Source organism: Abramis brama (assembly GCF_963993115.1).
Source record: "Abramis brama genome assembly, chromosome: 4".
Taxonomy (NCBI): domain Eukaryota; kingdom Metazoa; phylum Chordata; class Actinopteri; order Cypriniformes; family Leuciscidae; genus Abramis; species Abramis brama.
This window is the reverse complement of record NC_139966.1, coordinates 27,974,021-27,993,608: the sequence shown is the minus strand read 5'-3', so window position 1 is coordinate 27,993,608 and position 19,588 is coordinate 27,974,021. Positions and strand designations below refer to the sequence as shown.

The following is a 19,588-nucleotide window of genomic DNA, read 5'->3' as shown; positions in this document are numbered from 1 at the left end:
GGTATAAGCGGGTTAATGCCCTTCGAGGTGTCTATTATCAGGTTTTAATGGACTTCGGCGGAGGCAACCGCCTCGCCGTCGTCCATTAAAACCTGATAATGGACACCTCGACGGGCATTAACCCTTACATAAACCATTTTTATTTTTCAGCTTTTTACATTTAAACTATATTTTAGTATTCAGAGTGCAGGAACTCTGTTAACTTTATTTAAAATAAAAAGTCATTACAAACAAAAAATAAGTTTCTCGTGAGCTCGTGAAAGTCTGTATATTTTTATTTTTGCAAGGTGACAATTTTATGTAACAATTTTATGTGACATCAAAGATTTATTTTACATCTTGTGAAAAGGACATTATACCACCCCTATAATTTGTAACCATAAGGCCGTGTGTCCACCTAAGCGTTTTTAGCCAGATGAAAATGCTAGGCACTCTAATGAAAACTTGAGAGCGTTTTGGCAGCGCACGAGCGCAGTATTTTTTTCAGTTGAGACACTTTGCTTATTATGATACGGAATATCCGTGAAAGTGTTACTAGTATCTCATTTCACACATATTTTGTTTCTGTGTTGATTCTATATTAAAATATCGATACAATGTAACGTATTTTCTCTGGCTCTTGTTTTAAATGATTTTCTTCCGTTATTATGCTTGTTGTTGTCATCTGTTGACGTTGTACAAGCAGAATGTGGCGGTTGGTCGGTGTGGTATTAGTCCCGCCCCTCCTCCACTGTGATTGGATGGTTGGGGAAAAAAGTGACAGTGATGAGCGTTTTACCCAAAGTTGAAAATTCTTCAACTCTCGATGATGCACAATTCTTCTCTCACACTCAGTGCTTCAGCGTGAAAAAACACCCAGCGCCTCGCTACGCTCATGGCGTTTTAAAAACGCGCATTGAAAACAATAAAAAAAAAAACACTTTGGTGGACACACGGCCTAAGCGTAAAAGATTACTATGGAGTGTGGGTGTCACCCGATATTGTCCAAAAAAAATTTCACAGGATCCTCTTTTTTTGTGATATCAACCTGTGATTTGGAAAATGACTTGGTTAGACTTTTGGTCGTCTTGAAAGAAAAGCACAGATACACACTGTAAATCATCATGACTCACAAACACACACTGATCTTACTGTCTATATGAGGATTCATTACACACATTTATTCTGACGTGTTATTTCACTGACAGAAGTTCAGCTGTAGTATTGATGTAATTGTTATACAATACAGAGACACGAAGAGTGAAGATCCAAGCGCACCTTTATTTGACTTTAATCCAGAATCAGTCAATACAGCAGGCAAAGGGTCAAAACACATATAAACCACCCGAAAACAAACACAAACTGGGAAAACAGGGAAATGCAGGACACTGAGGGTCCAGAAATGCAGTGGTAAAATATAAAAAATAAAAACCTAGCAATAAATGACAGGGTGAAGTCAATTTGTGATGATGAAACAGGGCAGAGGATTATGGGTAGTGTAGTCCATGACAGAGTAACAATAGTCAATGATGGAGAGCCCACTGGTGGACAAACAGCACTTCAGCTGATGACTGGGACAGTAATGAAGAGAACATAAGAGACTATAACAGAAGTCAACGACCTATGGCACAATCGCTGGCACGTGACGTGAGTAAAAGTGAGAGAGATGTATGCATTTCATTCAGATAAAGTTCCTCATACCTGCATACAGATCTACATCTTGAGGTAATCATGCGAGAGTGTGTTATAACAGCTCCTGATACACAGATATAACAGCACTATTACAGTAGTTTCTGCGCTACGCATCGCGGAGAGAAGTTGAGCATCTCGTCAGCGACGTGAAAACTGAAAAGCAAATGAAACTGAAAGTTCAGCGTCACATGCTGAAGCTCAACACACAGTCGTCTTCATTAAAAGTAGTGACACTAAATTATCTTTCCAGTGCTGATGCCGCATCTATGATCTTGAAATTGTCTGATGATAAATAAAATCAAGCTCATATCTTGCTTTCTTTAACGTGAACTCAGTGAGGTAAAGTTATGTTTCCCAGTGTAAATGGATGTTTTAATGGATAGCGATCCAGTCAGAGTAACTCAGAAACTTAGAAATGGCCACTTCATGACAACAAAGTTGCCAACCACTTCTCTATAACATCTCACTGTTACTGATTTATCATGCAGCTCAAATCATTATGGGTAGAATCTCTCTACAGTCTGTTCTCATTCATCAACACAGTTTCACTGATGATTTATAACCAACCCCAAACCCAGGATAGAGCGGTTGAGTGAATGTGGTCTGGACTGTGTGGATGAGGCTCATTGTGTCAGAGACGCTGTAGAAGGACAGAGTTCCTGCACTGTGATCCACATACACTCCTATTCTCCTGCTGATGGGCTTTACAGAGAGTTTAGTCTCTATATTATTGTGTCTGAATGAGTAACTGGAGGAAGAGCAGGACAAACTCCAGGACTGATCATTATATCCAAACCCACACTCATCACCCCGTCCCTTCCTGCTGATGCTCTTATATGACACTGATATAAACACATATTCTCCACTCCACTCAATCTCCCAGTAACAGCGTCCACACACACTCTCTCTACACAACACCTGATACACATCAAATCTGTCTGGATGATCAGGATACGGCTGAAGCTCTGGGTAAGTGTTAGTAATCACTCTGTTCCTCTTAGACAGACGGATGTATTTATTCACTGTGTTCAGATCCAGAGTGAGCTGATGGGAATCTGAAGGAGAGAAAACACATCAGAATCAGGAATTATGAATCTGTCTGATCTTTTATTAAAGCTGAACTCTTTATGTTCAATATATTAGCAGTGTCTCAGTAGTCAAGTCACCTTTATTTATTTAGCGCTTTGATCAATACAGATTGTTTCAAAGCAGTTTTACAGTGATAACAGGAAAATAATGCAACAAAGTTTGTTTCGTCTGTACAACAGATCTAGAGGAAAATATTGTCATTGTCCAGCTTAAGTAAGTTCAGTGTTGATTCATTTCTGTTGTAAAAAAGTTATTAATTTAGTTCATTTTTCTATACAGCCGCTCTGGAGAAAGCAGTGATGTCATCGTCCAGCTCAGTTCAGTTCTCATATAATGGTGTCAATGCAGGAAGAGCAATAATATGGTTTACTAGTTTACCAGATATCCTGTGCAAATCATCATTTACATCAGTGTATCATTTACTGTATATTAATGGTTATTATTCTGTGTTTATTATAATTATGCCTAATATATACGCCATTCAAATATGTGGGGTCAGTATGATTTTTTTGTAATAATTTTATCTACAACATTTTTAAGTATTCTAGGCCTATTGTTGGTGATTTTCAGTGCTGTGGCCTTTGGCAATTTTGAGCTTTCTTTAAATTTCTATCTGTTTCCTCAAAGGTTAAAGAGATTTGTTACAAAATCCTGTTTAGGATAAATCCATAGAGGAATTTTTACAGAAGAGATTTCAGTTTGTTCTTACTTTCCTGAAGCTTTTTTACTACTGTGATTTTACCTCTAAATCTTGGATGAATGTTTTTAATTGGCTTTCAGTGAAAAATAATTATAGTTATTCATTAATTTTAGAGGACATCCTGTTTTTGAAGAATATGTTGAATCCCCTGATTTACATCTTTGTTAAAGTCACGAGTCAATTGATTTTGCTTCCAGCGCCCCTCGATGTTCTCTCCGTTGAGAAACACTAATTTACATGATCAACTATAAAACTCTTCTGTCATGTTTTCTTTCTACAGGAAGAACATGAAGACACTCAGTGAGTTTTTCTGCTGGTTTTCTTAGTGACTTACATTGTAGGAAGTCGTTCCTGGTTCTGGGAACAATGTTGGTGAAAGTGACTGTGGAAATCAACAGACATGAAGAGTGTGATTATCATGTCGAGAGAAAATGATCCCTGCATCCATTCCTAAGACATTTCTAATATGATCTTCTACATGATATGAGATGATGGAGGATCATTTCTGAGAGCTGATGAATCTCCAGGACTTTACCTCTGTCAGAGATCTTCTTCAGCTCCTCTTTGCAGAAATCCTCCAGTTTGTCTCTCAGCTGACGGACAGATTCTCTCACGCCATCAAAAGAGGAGAGAGAACTGAAGGGATTGTCATTTACGTCTGTAGATTCAGGAGGAGCTGAGAGAGACTGGAAACTCTACAGAAAACAGAAATCAAAGCTCATCACCTCCACACTTCATCAATAACCTGCACTACTGTCAGATTTATGTGGTTCTTGTTGATCTTTAGTAGTGAAACTGGTGCCATAAAGTTCATGGATTTCACATTGTTATAAAAAAAAGTGTTTAAATATTGGTGAAGTTTTGAGCTGTTTCTGTCTGGAAGCTCAATATATCTTTCAGAAAAAAGTTTCCTAAGAGATTTCCAGAGCTGAACTGCATTTGTAAGTGCGTCTCTTTCAAAAGAAGAAGATCAGATGAGAGTCTGACTGATGATGATATAATAACCGAACACACAGATCAACACTTCAGTCAACGGCTCATTCTGCTCTCATGAAATGTTCCTCTGTGAGTCTCTTGCTCAAGTCCATTATGACCCTGTTCTTCTAGATCTCTGTTACCTGCAGGAAATGGATGTGATCCTGTGTGTGTGAAAGCTGCTCCAGCTCAGCGTCTCTCCTCCTCAGATCATTGATCTCCTGCTCCAGTCGCTCCAGTCGTCCTTCAGCTCGACTCACTGCAGTCTTTTCCTGATCTCGGATCCGCTGTGTCGCCTCAGAGCGGCTTCTCTCAATGGAGCGGATGAGCTCAGTGAAGATCCTCTCACTGTCCTCCACTGCTGTCTGTGCAGAGCGCTGTTAGGACACACATCACAATCACACAGTGGCTTCAGTGAGTCCTGACTGAGACGTCTCAAACTTCTCTTCTTCTCCAGACTCACCTTATGAGACGCCACAGCCTCTCTCAGCTGCTGAAGATCTTTCTCTCTCTGCTGGATCCTCTGCTGGAACGACCTCTGCGTCTCCTTCAGCTGGTGCTAAAGGACAAACCAATGACAGGAGAAACATCACATTAATCATCAACTAAACCGATATGAATCCAGTATCAGTGAAGTGGTGAGATTGAGGGGTTAAAGATCAAGATTATAGGTTCATTCATAAGTGTCAGTATAATTTCTTCAATGCCTACTTTTATAAGGATAGTTGAAAACATAAATTATTTCTTTGTTTACTCATCCTCATGTCTTTCCAAACTTTCTGAAGACAGTCTCTGTTTCTAAAGCCCAAATCAAATATTCATTCGGTTCACATGATGTCACTGTAGCTTTGCCATCTTGACGACCGACGGTCTCAGTAATGCCTGCAATATGTTGTGCAGTTGGCTGTAACAACAGCCAAAAGAGGAATTTTATTCTATACCAAAAGAAGAGAGAAGAGAGAATCATTTATTTCAAAGACTTGAAGTCTCATGTTGGTTTGTGGTTAATTATATTTCCATTATACTCTCAGTGGCCAACATTATACAGACAGATATCGACAGATAATGTTTTTTCTTAATTTTATTTGTTGGATCTGTTTAAATGCACTTTATCATGGTAAGTTAGTAAGATTTGGGGTTGTTTTGAATATAACTGTCTGTCTGTCTGTTAGTTAATACCTACCTAGGGTTGGGTATCGTTTGAATTTGAACGATTCCGATTCCGATTCCAATTCCTTGTTTCGATTCCGGTTCCTAACGATTCTCGATTCCGATTCTTTTAAGAGGCAGGGTCAAAAAAGTTTAAATCAATTTTACTTTTTTTTACTTTTTATGAACTTTACTATGAATTTCTCACAGGGCTGTTTTCAACTACAATATAAATATCAAATCTATTTTAAACAAAATTGTTTAGGACATTTTAAATGAGCTAGCTAACCAACGGTCTTTCTGAAGGAAATAGTCTGACCTTCTCCATCAATTGAAATATAAAAAAATTTGCATCACAATAAGTGTATTGTGATTGTCACTAACATTTTAGTAACTAAACTGAATGTTATTAGGTTTAGTGACAACATGTTACAATGTTTACATGGTACAACTTCTGGTAAGCTACGCTTTTTTATTATTTCAATTCAATTAAATTTTTGTGATTTGATTTAATATTGACTAATTTGGATAAATATTAGGTAGGCTACTCAAGATGGGCGTTCATTTTTCTCAAGAAAAAAAACAACTCACCTAATGCTGTAAACATACAGAGAGCCCTATCAGCTGGCAGTATTTAAGGTTAAAAATAACTATTAAATGTAATGCGTTTTTTATTATAATAACAACTTTATTTAATGATACAAGTAAAAATATAATAAATGTAGTACAGTACAGGTTTAGCAAAATATACTCTCTATAGCTCTTTTTTTCTTGCCAACTATGTGCTATAGCCTATATGTTCATTAAATGACTTTCCTGAGGTAAATATGACATAATTGTTCTCCAGCTATGTTATTGACCTCTTCACGCTGATAAAAAAAAACACTGATTGATCGATATTATGTATGAGGAATATACATTTCGGTAAGTTGTACTGTATCTTTCAACAGTGTTCGTGTTTATTTACTATTAGCTAGTTGACCGGTTCACGTGCGCTAGGGATCTGTCACGTCACATTTACAAGTGCCAAAACGGCATTTATTGTTTTAATCTCGTAATAAAATTGACAGAATCTGAGAGCTGAGATTTTTTTGTATATCATAAAGTAACTGCTCTGTCTAGTCTGTCGGTCTCCGTGTCCTCTTTGCTTCGCGATTTTATTGTGCGTGAGAAAATGTGTGGCGTGAGAGCGTGTGAAAAGTGTCAATTGCGTGTGTCCCACAGTGAATGCGTGAGAGTTGGCAGCTCTGCATGCATGTGTAAATGTGTTTTCATGATTTTTTCTTTTTTTTTTACGTTCGCCGGCATCGCGCGCAGTTTTCAAACGGACGAGCAGAAGACGATAGAATATGGTTGCAACTTGCAAGATACCGAAGAAAAAGAAAACATCATATAAGTACGTTTTTAAGGTTTAACATCAGGGTTGTTTGCTCTGAATAAATTTTATGAGACGTTGTGTGAGTTAAAGCAACTCACACAGTGTCTCATAAAATGTATCGGTTCGCATAACAATCCATATACGCTTACACCTGTGCTAGTAATACACGCATTTACCATGCAGTGTACGTTACAGTTTACAAATGTTTAACTAATGTGGGGAAGGCTATAGCAGCCTGTCAGTGTTCAGCGAGTTAACTTGGCAGTTTGAAATCGATTAGGTAGTTACTTCAGTTCAGAATAGGGCTAGAAATGATCAAATTGGTAACTTAGACAGCGGTTTCTTCTTCCGGTCGGCGGACTGTGAATCAAAACTAGGAATCGAAATTTAAACTTTTGAACGATTCCGGGAAAATCGAAAAGCTAGTCCCGGTTCCAATCGATAATCGATACTCGATACCCGATACCCAAGCCTATACCTACCTAAATCTAATAAATATTTTTCTGAAGTTCATAAAGATATTGTCTTCACATGCACTTTAGATGTTATTTTGTGCAAGTAACGTTAACGTTAGCTCTGCAGACGATGCATAATCTCAGCCTTGAAATGTATATTAAAGGACTAGTTCTTCCAAAAATGATAATTCTGCCGTCATTTACCTTCATGTGCAAATCCTTAAAGGGACACTTCACCCATTTGCATTAAGCTTTGCATTGTTAGAAACCCAGTCATACTATTGAATGGTCATGCAACATTTTTTCATTTTCCCCCGAGACGAGAGAAATCTGTATTTACCTCTTTACACTTCCTCCTACAATGACGCAAAAATCGTCATTTTGCGTCATTGTAGGAGGAAGTGTAAGAGGGGGGGATTTCTGTTAAGACTACAAGCACTAGTTCCCACCCTTTCAAACCCGCCCATAGGGGGTTGGACCTAATGCGCTAACAGACCTATCACAGATCAGTGCGAGTGCGTTTGATTTCAACGGCAGAAACCTGCAGAAAACAGGGACGAAGAAAGCTGAGTAGTAGGGGTTACCATACTCTATTTCCCGGACATGTCCGGCCGTCGAGATCGACAAAAATGTCCGGGATTCAGCTTTTGCTTTCTGCGGTCGCCATCCATTGTTTACATGCTCACCTTTTGTTTCAATCTAACTGAATTCACCCCGATTGGTGAATCTGAATGTAATGTTTACATGAATGCTAAACAAGTGATCGGTTGATTTGCGTTTTAACATTGCTAAGAAAATACCCGCACCTCCATGAGAGATAGCCCATGAGACCGGTGCATCTCACAGGCGCGCTCATCAGTAATCACAGTAATACAGGGAGCAGGACGAGGCTAGCGCCGCGGGAGAAAGACGCGAGGCCGGTGGCGTGATCAGTTGAAAGACGCGAGGCCGGTGGCGTGATCAGTTGAAAGACGCGAGGCCGGTGGCGTGATCAGTTGAAAGACGCGAGGCCGGTGGCGTGATCGGTTGATGTGTGTTTTACCATCGCTAAGAAAATACCTGCTCCTCCGTGCGAGATACGAGAACAGTGCCTCACAGGTGTCGGTCGTCAGTAATCACGCCACCGGCCTCGCGCCGTTCTCCCGCGCCCCTCAGTCTCGTCCTGCTCGCCACAGTAAACACGATGAATGGCGACTGTAGAACGCAAAAGCCGAATCCCGGACATTTTGGGCAAACTCGTCACGGAGACTCACTCGTAGCCTAGCCTTGCCTTGATGTTTTTGTTTTCAACTGCGCTCTCTTACCGGTAGGCGTGGCTTGGGAGTGGCCTTGTAGGGCAGCGAAGCAAGTGCATTCTGGGAGTTGTTGTCTTTCATCCACATAAGCCAAAAATACATTTTCTGGCTTTTCTCAGTCTAGAAAGCTCCAAATTCAAAAATAATTTCACATTTCTTCTACATAAATGACCCACTTTCAATACACATTCATGTCTCCACGGGTGAAATGACCCTTTAAGTTTACTTTCCGTGGAAGACAAAGGGACATTTTTGAATATGTAGCCTAATGGAGACTCTTCTTGTCGATGTAATGAAAGTGAATGAGTAACGTTAGCCTACTGGGGGCTGTCACACAAAAAATAATAATAATAAAGACAAAAAAACATCACAAAAGTATCATAAAAGTGATCTAATACGACTCGTCCGTTATATTAGTATCGTTATTTATTCATATGTTAGCTTTATGTGACGAACAAACTGCAATTTAAGTCGTTATATTATAATCACTGATGAGCTTTACCTCTTGATAGCTTTTAATCGCAGCCGAATCGTGAGTGAATCATTCAAAAAGATTAGACTCGAAAGATTCTTTCATTTCGATATTTGTGTGTATTAAACCTTCTCTATAATTGAACATCTGTTCTTTCGGACAGATAATGCAGTCTTTTATGATATTCGGCTGATGTCTCTGGCTGTGCTGATGCTGGTGTCTCTCTGGACTCTGCCAGTGCTGCTGTTCGGATTAGATAGATTCATTCATGCCGAACAGCTGCAGATTCATAGATTCATTCATGACATCGCCTCGACTCTCATGAACGCGCGCCATGAAGCTCTATGACTTAAGTATTTCTATATCATGAAAGGAAAACTGGGGGTAACAAATAAGGATCGGAGCCTAAAATTTAGATTCTCTTACGAGAGTCCTCTCGTACTGCGTTTTTTGTAAAAACGCTACGGGAAAAACTCTTTTTTCACTAAATACTGAAGCAAAAAATTATCCTTAATTTTCCATATATGTAAAGCGAGTTGCAGCAGTACACAGCTATGGCGAGACAGCTTGCTCGCTCATTGGCTGTTCTGCGGCAACTGCATAAGCCTATTGAGCGAGGCCTGAAGTGACGTCAGGCCAATGAGGGCGCTTCGCGCCCTCCTTGCCACTTCCCGCCGAGACGGGTGTGGCTAACCTCTATAAAAGGAGCTCGAAAAGGCTGATTCACTTGATTTTCAATCTCTTCAGCGAAGCTCACGCATCGCTGGATCACGAGGAAGCACGCGTCGTCTGAGGCAAGCATTTCAGCGGGACGAGCCCTCGAAGCCGCTGGCCAACGCTGCCTTCTACCGCCGTACCTGCTGCGCTTTCCGACGCCATATCCTTTCTATTATTATTGTTCTTGTGTGTGTGTGTGTTCGCCTTGCAACACTCACCCCCTAAAAGAGCTGCGTCTTTCTAAAGATGCCTTCCTGCGGCTCGTGCCGAGCCCCACTCACCGAGGGAGACCGTCATGTCATCTGTGTCTCCTGTTTGGGTGAGGATCATGCAGCGCTCGCTGACGGCGGCTGCCCTCACTGCGAGCTTCTGCCGATGGTGACTCTGAGGACTCGCCTGGCATTTTTCTCAGAGCCTGCACTCCCCGCCGCGCTGCCGCGCCGTAAGAAGCACCGCTCGCAGCCGGTCCCGGAACCCGCTCCAGCCCGACCAAGCTCGCCGGTTCGCCCGCCTGCTTCACCGGCTTCCCCTGAATCACTTCCTGATGCTCAGCGCCCGCAGTCTGCCGCCGCTTCATCAGAGGAAGTTGTTTCCGAAGCCGCGTCGGGGGAGAAAGATTCCTGCTCTCTGCTAGCTTCAGGCAGCGAGGACTGGGCGAGCTCCGAGGATCTCGCGCCTCCTGCCCGTAGGCCTTCGGCAAGAGCTAGCATCGAGAAGGAGCTCATGCGAGTACTCGCGTTGGCCGCGGCGAGCCTCTGCCTCGAGTGGTCAGCACCGGAACTCCCTTCTCGCACCCGGCTGGATGGTAGCTTCCTCCCTGGTGAGCGCACCTCTCTGGAATCAAAGCCCGCTCCTTTTCTTCCTGAGCTTCATGAAGAAGTTGTGAAGGCCTGGAACGCTCCCTACTCAGCATGAACACGTTCGTCTGTGTCGCCAGCACTTTCCTCCTTGGATAATGCTAAAGACCGAGGCTACCTTTCACTTCCGCCGGTGGAGCAGGCGATAGCGACCCACCTTTGCCCGCCCTCTGCTGGACGGCGGACTAAACCGGTGTTGCCTTCCAAAGCCTGCCGCATGACGTCGCCACTGGGCAGGCTGCGTCGGCACTACACACCATGGCTTCCGCGCTACCAAGTCTGCTGCACAAGCCATGGGACGGTGTATGGCTTCCGCCACTGTTGCTGAGAGGCACTTATGGCTGACGCTCACGGAGATGGCTGATTCCGAGCGCACCGCGTTTCTCGACGCCCCGCTGTCTTCTGCTGGCCGCTTCGGATCTTCTCTCTCCGAGTTCGTAGAGAGATTCACCGAAGCCCAGAAAGCGTCTCAAGCCTTCAAGCACTTCCTCCCGAAGCGCTCTGGTTCTGCAGCGAGTCGTGAAAAACAGACCCCGCGGAGCTCTCAGCCTCAGCCCCCACCTTCGGCCGCCTCTTCACAGCAGCGACAGCAGCGCAGCTCGAGGCCCCGCTCTCGCTCTAGCAACCGACGCCCCGGTCGGTCTCTCACCCACGGCCGGTCTCTCACCCAAGCGCGCCGCTGTTTCAGTCCCAAGAATTGCGACTGTTCCAGCGTTTTCTGCAAAGCGCAAGCCCGCACAGCTGCCCGCTTGCCTGCACACAAAAGCCATTTTTACGGCTACCCAGATATATCCCGAAAAGAGTGTATTTTCTGGTGTCCCGGCCACGGCCGATGGTGCTATAAATGTAGTGTCGATGCCCACTCCTCAGTGCCCATCACTACACACAAGCACTGCCCTACACTTAGGGCTTGCGCACATAAAATCGACTCAGGTCGATTGCGCTTCCAACATAGTAAAAGTGCCCACTTCCCAGTGCCCACGAACACTATGTCTCACAGATCACAGGCTCTCTGTAAAAACGGGACCTGTGCACGAGCGTTCTGCCCGCTGTAATAAGCGCGCTCCCCGCCTCGAATGTCACAGGCGTAACGCCTATGTTATTGCGCCCCGAAGCACCTCTGTCGCACGGCGAACAGAGCACGCTTCGCATCCAACCCTTAGCCAGCCATGCAGAGGCATGGGCAGCGCTTCCAGGGGTTTCGGACTGGGTGCTAGACATTATAAAGAGAGGCTTCTCGCTACAGTTTTGTCGACGCCCTCCCTGCTTCACAGCGTGCGTCGAAATTACGGTGACTTTAGAAGTAGCACACCTACTTCGCGGCAAAATATCAAAACTGATGAGCAAAGGGGCGATAGAGCATGTATCCCAAGCTCAAAGCGAAGGGGGGCTATACAGCAGATACTTTCTAGTCCCCAAAAAGGACGGTGGTATCAGACCCATACTGGATCTAAGACGGCTGAACAGAGCATTAGTGAAACGCAGTTTCAAAATGCTCACGACCAGGAAAATCCTCGCGCATATTCGCCGAGGAGACTGGTTTATGTCGATAGATCTGAAGGACGCGTATTTTCAAATACAGATAGCGTCACATCACAGGCGATACTTGAGATTCGCCTTCGAGGGTCAGACATACCAGTATACAGTCCTGCCGTTCGGCTTGTCCCTGGCACCTCGTACATTTACGAAGTGCATGGACGCAGCGCTCGCCCCTCTCAGACTCAGAGGCATGCGAGTGCTGAACTATTTGGACGACTGGCTGATCCTAGCTCAATCACGATCACAGCTCGTGGAGCACAGAACCATTTTACTCGATCACCTCGAGAATCTTGGTATCACGGTCAATTGGACAAAGAGTTCGCTGAACCCCAGTCAAGCGATTTCGTTTCTGGGTACCATTCTGGACTCACAGTCTATGACAGCGCGGCTGTCGCCACAGCGCGTGCTGCACATTCAGCGCGCGGCGAGATCCTTCCGCTGCGGCGCGACTACCCCGCTCAGGAAGTTTTTTAAAGGATGCTGGGTCTCATGGCCTCAGCATCGCCAGTTCTTCAGCTGGGCTTGCTCCGCATGCGCCCTCTGCAGTTCTGGTTGATAGCGTGAGTACCGAGCGGAGCGTGGGTGTCCGGCCGGTTACGTCTCTAGGTCAATCAGAGCTGTGTGGCAGCCCTGATACCTTGGATGGCGGACGACTGGTACCGATCAGGTGTAAGCCTGGGGACTTCCTCGGGAGTGAGGATGGTGTCGACAGACGCATCCACCTCGGGATGGGGAGCGCTGCTCGAGGGCAGACCATTCTTCAGCCTGTGGTCAGAACGAGAAAAGCTCCAACATATCAACTGCCTGGAAATGCTGGCAGTGCACAACGCGCTGACGCGTTTTTGTCCCCAAATCAAGGACCAACACGTCGTAGTCCGTTCGGACAACACGGCCGTGGTGTCCTACATAAATCGCCAGGGCGGTCTCAGATCCAGATCCCTGTACAGGCTGGCGAAACGCCTCCTAACATGGGCTCAGCACAATTTACGCTCGCTGAGAGCAGTGCATGTGCCTGGGCTCCAGAATTTGGGCCCAGACAGACTGTCCAGGAACAACATTCCCCTGGGCGAATGGTCTCTACACCCACAAACAGTCCGGCTGTTTTGGGAGAGATTCGGCAGAGCGGAGGTGGACCTATTCGCGTCCCGCGAAAACGCTCATTGCCCCGTGTTCTTTTCCAAGAACGACAGCGCGCTGTCCCGGATGTGGCCGCGCTGCCCGCTATACGCTTTTCCCCCCGTCTCCCTCCTGCCTCAGGTGTTAGAGCGGGTCAGGGAAACAAAATGCTCAGTACTGCTTGTAGCACCGTTCTGGAAGAACCAAGCATGGTTTCCAGTCCTGATGCAGTTAGCAGACATCGCTCCATGGCCAGTGCCATTGAGGAGAGATCTCCTCTCGCAGGCCGGGGGCTCGATTTGGCACCCACACCTGGAGTTGTGGTCCCTTCATGTGTGGGCGCTCAACGGATATCCGTTGATCTCGCAGAGGGAGTGATGAATACCATCACTCAGGCTAGAGCACCGTCGACTAGGCGGCTTTATGCCTCGAAGTGGTCGGTTTTCTCCGGCTGGTGTACAGCTCGGGGCCTATCACCCCTCGATTGTGAGGTGACGGAGGTTCTCTCCTTCCTACAGGAGCTGTTGGATAAGGGCAGATCCCCTTCCACGCTCAAAGTTTATGTGGCGGTTATTGCAGCGTTCTCTGGAACAACGCTAGGTCAGTCACTAGGAAGGAACGATTTAGTCATCCGCTTCCTCAGGGGAGCTAGGAGGCTGAATCCTCCCAGACCTCCTTCAGTCCCTATGTGGGACCTTTCTACGGTTTTGGTGGCCATGAAAGGTGCCCCTTTCGAGCCTATCCAATCTATTAGCCTCAAACATTTGTCTTTTAAAACAGTGTTTTTGATGGCTCTCGCTTCGGTGAAGCGCATAGGCGACCTGCACGCGCTCTCCGTGAGCCCAGCGTGCTTAGAGTTTGGACCTAATGACTCTAAAGTCATACTCAAACCTAGGCATGGTTATGTGCCAAAATCCCTCAACACGCCGTTTCGGGCTCAGGTTATCTTCCTGTCTGCCCTGCCGGGATCAAGTGAGGAAGGGGACTCAAGTTTTCTTTGCCCCATTAGGGCTTTAAGAGCTTACGTGTCCCGCTCTGCTGTCTTCAGACAGACTGAGCAGCTCTTTGTCTCGTTCAGTGGACGTTCCAAGGGAATGGCTGTTTCGAAACAGAGCTTATCCAGATGGATAGTTGACGCCATAGCGCTGGCTTACACTGTCAAGGGCCTCCAGTGCCCGTTGGGCGTTAGAGCGCACTCCACGAGAGGCGTCGCCTCTTCGTGGGCTTGGTCTAGCGGGATTTCCTTACAGGACATATGTATGGCGGCAGGCTGGGCCTCGCCGTCTACATTTATTAGGTTTTACAACCTAGAGGTTCCCGCCTTGCAGGCTAAGCTACTATCGGTGTAGTCGAATCAGCTGTCTAACTAGAACACTGAAATCGCATGCGCAGCGCGCTACCGACTGTTTTATGGGCAGAATTGTGTAAGACCCACATTTCCCACATTAGTTCAGGTTCCCCACCCTGTCTATGTGATGTCATATTCGCGTCTGCGGACGCGGCCATATAAGGACGGAGGGATTCCCCTTTTGTCTCTAGACTCTCTCTGTGAGGTCATGTTTTGCGTCTGCGGACGCTACAATATAGGGAATTAAGGTCCCCCCCCCCTTATTCCCAGACTCTCTGTGAGTCTATCTGGTGATTATGCACTGTATACCTGGGTTAGCTTCCAGTGATCGGTGTTTTATCCCAGCACGCACGGCGTTTTACAAGGGGTTCCCGTAGCGTTTTTACAAAAAACGCAGTACGAGAGGACTCTCGTAAGAGAACGTACTCGGTTACTAACGTAACCTCGGTTCTCTCTAGAAGAGGGAACGAGAACTGCGTTCTCTGACGTGCGTACGGTTCACTCTGGTTCGCTTCGGCGATGAAAATCAAGTGAATCAGCCTTTTCGAGCTCCTTTTATAGAGGTTAGCCACACCCGTCTCGGCGGGAAGTGGCAAGGAGGGCGCGAAGCGCTCGATAGGCTTATGCAGTTGCCGCAGAACAGCCAATGAGCGAGCAAGCTGTCTCGCCATAGCTGTGTACTGCTGCAACGCGCTTTACATATATGGAAAATTAAGGATAATTTTTTGCTTCAGTATTTCGTGAAAAAATAGTTTTTCCCGTAGCGTTTTTACAAAAAACGCAGTACTCGTTCCCTCTTCTAGAGAGAACCGAGGTTACGTTAGTAAACGAGTACGTTTTCTCCAGGTATCTCTGTCTCTCTCTCTCATTCAAATAGGCAGTTTGGGCGGCCATACCGGGCGAGTCGGTCGCGAATATGGCGGCGTTCTATTTGTAGTGACGTAGGTGGCATCTATGAATTGTGATGCATCAATAACCTCAAATCTCACTGGCTCATGTATGTGACATCATGACTAATCATGAAGACTCTGGCTCCAAATTTTTATGCCCTTCACTCACTAACTTCCCTCTGTCTTGTTCACTCATTGCTTACGTTGCACGAGTGCCCACTACTGGTTTAAATAGAACACACTTGATCACTTAATTCACTATTGAGCTGGTGTCACGGTTCATGGATTCATTGACTCATTCTCTCTGTGTGTGTGTGTGCTTGTGTTGATTTTGGCTGATCAGCTCATTAGCGCTGTGGCTCGTCATTCTCGGCTGTCCCGTCTCTGTTCCTTGAACTTCTCTTAGTTTCTCTACTGGTTCTCGGTTCCTGGTTTCCTGATCATTCCTGCAGTGATCTTCTACAGAAGATCTGGTGTTAGCCCACAATAAACAGTTGACCATTTGCTACTGAATCTGCCTCTACTTCCTGACAGCTGGTTTATTATTAAACCCCCTTTTTACTTATGAAGTTGTTTTATGCACCGTTCTATATGCATAACAAAAATATCAATAGCTACAAGTGTTATAATAATTAATATATTATACACTATTTATGTGATTAATTCTCAAAATAATTAATATATCATACACTTCAGTTCAGTATGATCTGCTGTGACGTCACAATCAAGTTGAATTGTGGGATATAGAGCTGCTTGAAGTACATCAGAGCAGAGATGGGGGACTCGAGTCACATGACTTGACTCGAGTCAGACTCGAGTCGCAAATTTAAGGACTTGAGACTTGCTTGACTAAATTAAGAAAATGACTCGACTTGACTTTGACTTGAGATCCAATGACTCGAGACTTGACTTGAACTGTATGACTCGAGAATGACTTGATATACATTTTTATATAAATCATCGCAACATCAGTTGATGAACAAAATGAAAGCAACGGAACCATTGACGCCAGCCATCAGATTCTGCGCGATTGCGTGACGCTGCACAAGCCCAGAAAAAACATACATCGCGGTGAGCGCGCTAAGTACAAAAACATCTCCCAGCATCGTTTCTTTTTGGATATAAACACTAAACTTGACCATATTCATACAAGAAGATTTGCTGTACGCATAATAACAGGCAAGGGATATCGGACGACCATCACAACCTTGAACAGTCGAACTTCATTCACCACATCTAAAAGTAAGCTATGGCTTGTTTAACCTGTTTGTTATAGTTAATTTGACTATATACACAATTATGTTTTCAAATGTAGCTTAATGTTGTCAATATTCAAATGATAATTAATGATGGTAAATGTTTTGTATAACATTTGCCACATTTCTTTCAAATCATGCTTTAAAGGGATAGTTCGCCCAAAAATGATATTTAAGCCATGATTTACTCACCCTCAAGCCGTTCGAGATGCATATGTCAATCTTTTTTCAGACGAACACATTTTCAGTTATTTTAGAAAATGTCTTAGATCTTTCAGTGGTTATAATGTGAGGCAATGGGGTCCAGCTGATTCACGTTCGAAAATGTACATGCATCCTTCTCAAAAATAATCCATCCGGCTCCAGGGGGATAAACAAAGGCCTTCTGGGGGTAATCCGTGCAGTTTTGTCGTAAAAATATACATATTTAAAACTTTATAAACTAAAATAACTGGCTTCCGGTGGCGGTCGGTGCGCGTTCACAGAGATGGTTGCTGGCATATGACGTAAGACGTAGCGTAGGAAGCGTCGTGATGTAGAACGAACGTGACAGCGCAGCCAGAGAGCAGAGCAGAGCAAAACAAAACTCAACGTTCGTTCTACGTCACAACGCTTTCGTCTCGGCGGGAAATGGCAAGGAGGGCGCAAGCGCCCTCATTGGCCTGACGTCACCTCAGGCCTCGCTCGATAGGCTTATGCAGTTGCCGCAGAGCAGCCAATGAGCGAGCAAGCCGTCTCGCCATAGCTGAGTACTGCTGCAACGCGCTTTACATGTATGAAAATTAAGGATAATTTTTTGCTTCAGTATTTCGTGAAAAGAGACTTTTCCCGTAGCGTTTTTAATAAAAACGCAGTACGAGAGGACTCTTCTAGAGAGAACCGAGGTTACGTTAGTAACCGAGTACGTTTGTCCATATAAACTTCCCTCGTCCACTTTACAAAGTGTAACGCACTTCAAAATGGCAACAGGGATTCCCAGAGAAGGAAGTTCACGAGTGTGTATCTAAAAGTGGAGTGGAACGCAGCCTAGTTTACCCCCCTTGGAGTTGTTATGAATTTCTTTAATGCTACCTTAATGTCCTTTTTGAAGACTGAAACTTTTGGACCCTATTGACTTTCAATATATGGACAGATGAGACATTCCTTAAAATACCTTCTTTTGTCTTCGTCAGAAAAAAGAGAGTCATACCAATTTGAAATAACTTGAATGAGAATTGAACTTGAAAACGATAAATGTTCATTTTGTTGGGTAAACTACTGGTTTAACTATTATGCTATTCCATGTTCATCTTTCTTTAGTGTGTAATGTTGCTGTTTAAGCATGAAAATGCCCCTCCAGAGGGAGTTATTATCTATATCAGTGTCACTGTTTCTGAACTCCCTAAAACATTATAGTCTTGAATTTTCTTCCAGGAACAAACTGTCACAATATTTCTCAATAAATAAATGAATGCCCAAGGCTTACGCTAAGTAAAGGAGCGAGGCCTGGCTGAGTCGTGTTAGTAGTGTGTTGAATGAGCCTGTAAATGAGAATAATGGGATCTCTGTAAGTTCATACCTGTTTCTCTGTCCTCTGTGCTGCCGCTGATACAGTGTCGTGGTTTTTATGTTCATCCATCACACACAGCAAACATAAACACTTCTGATCAGTGCGGCAGAAAACCTCGAGGATCTTGTCGTGTTTCTGGCAGATCATCTCCTGCAGTCGTCCAGTGGCATCAGTCAGATTGTGTCTCTTTCCTTTAAACCAACTCTCATGTTGTTCAAGGTGATTCTGACAGTAAGAGTTCAGACACACCAGACAGGACTTGACGGCTTTGTGTTTTCTTCCAGTACAGACGTCACACTGCACATCTCCAGCTCCAGCGTAACAGTCAGCAGCAAGTTTAGTCTTCTTCAGTTTCTCCACCATTTCAGCCAGAATGGTGTTTTTAGCTAAAGCAGGTCTTGGACTGAAGGTCTGTCTGCACTGAGGACAGCTGTAGACTCTCTTCTCATCCTCCTGATCCCAGCAGTCTGTAATACAGATCTTACAGTAACTGTGTCCACAGTGGATAGTCACAGGATCCTTCAGGAGATCCAGACACACTGGACACATGAAGTCATTCTGATCTACTGAAATTCTGGCTTCTGCCATTTTACTGAATGAATACAGAGACAAAAACACACAACAGCTCAACTACACTTCAGTTTCACTTTCTCTGAACTCATGTGATTCCTGTTTCCTGGTTCTGTGTTTGAGTGTCGTGTGCAAAACAGGCGTGTCTGTAAATCAGTGTGACAAGTCGTGATGTTAAGAACAGTCACTGGTGTCAAAAAGTGTTTATTAACAGTCTTTTGTCATATATATATATATATATATATATATATATATATATATATATATATATATATATATATATCTGTCAATAAGCACTATTGTGAGTGTGTGTGTGTGTGTGTGTACAGTGCTTGGCTGAAAACTTCCTTCCACTCACAAAGAAAACACTTTTTAAACCACTCTCAGCAACGCCACATTTGTACTCATTTCTACTTGACCCACCCTGAATGTTGTTGCACTTTCAGCTTATAAAGTGGAAGCTCCACTCACATGGATTAAGCTGTGTTAACTCAACAAGTACAGATAGTTCTCAACCAGAATAATACCGCTGCCTTTCCTCTGGCTACAACATTAGGGATGT

At 44.3% G+C, this 19,588-nt stretch overlaps 1 protein-coding gene across 1 annotated transcript; it reads right to left on the bottom strand.

Annotated features, from left to right (window-relative positions):
- Positions 1-1,240: 1,240 nt before the first annotated feature.
- Positions 1,241-19,146, bottom strand: LOC311080554 (tripartite motif-containing protein 16-like). Its single transcript, XM_084110546.1, has 6 exons — positions 18,466-19,146; positions 4,899-4,994; positions 4,579-4,812; positions 3,996-4,155; positions 3,795-3,842; positions 1,241-2,726 (listed from the first exon to the last, which is right to left on the bottom strand). The coding sequence occupies exons 1-6, from the start codon at positions 19,042-19,044 to the stop codon at positions 2,206-2,208; spliced, it is 1,638 nt and encodes a 545-aa protein (XP_083966672.1). The 5' UTR covers positions 19,045-19,146; the 3' UTR covers positions 1,241-2,205.
- Positions 19,147-19,588: the final 442 nt, after the last annotated feature.

Coding starts and splice junctions, on each gene's coding strand:
- LOC311080554 (XM_084110546.1), bottom strand. CDS start 19,044: ATGGCAGAAGCCAGAATTTCAGTAGATCAGAATGACTTCATGTGTCCA. Junction 4,995..18,465: donor CACAGAGGACAGAGAAACAG/GTATGAACTTAC, acceptor TTTGTCCTTTAG/CACCAGCTGAAGGAGACGCA. Junction 3,843..3,995: donor GAAGAAGATCTCTGACAGAG/GTAAAGTCCTGG, acceptor TGATTTCCACAG/TCACTTTCACCAACATTGTT.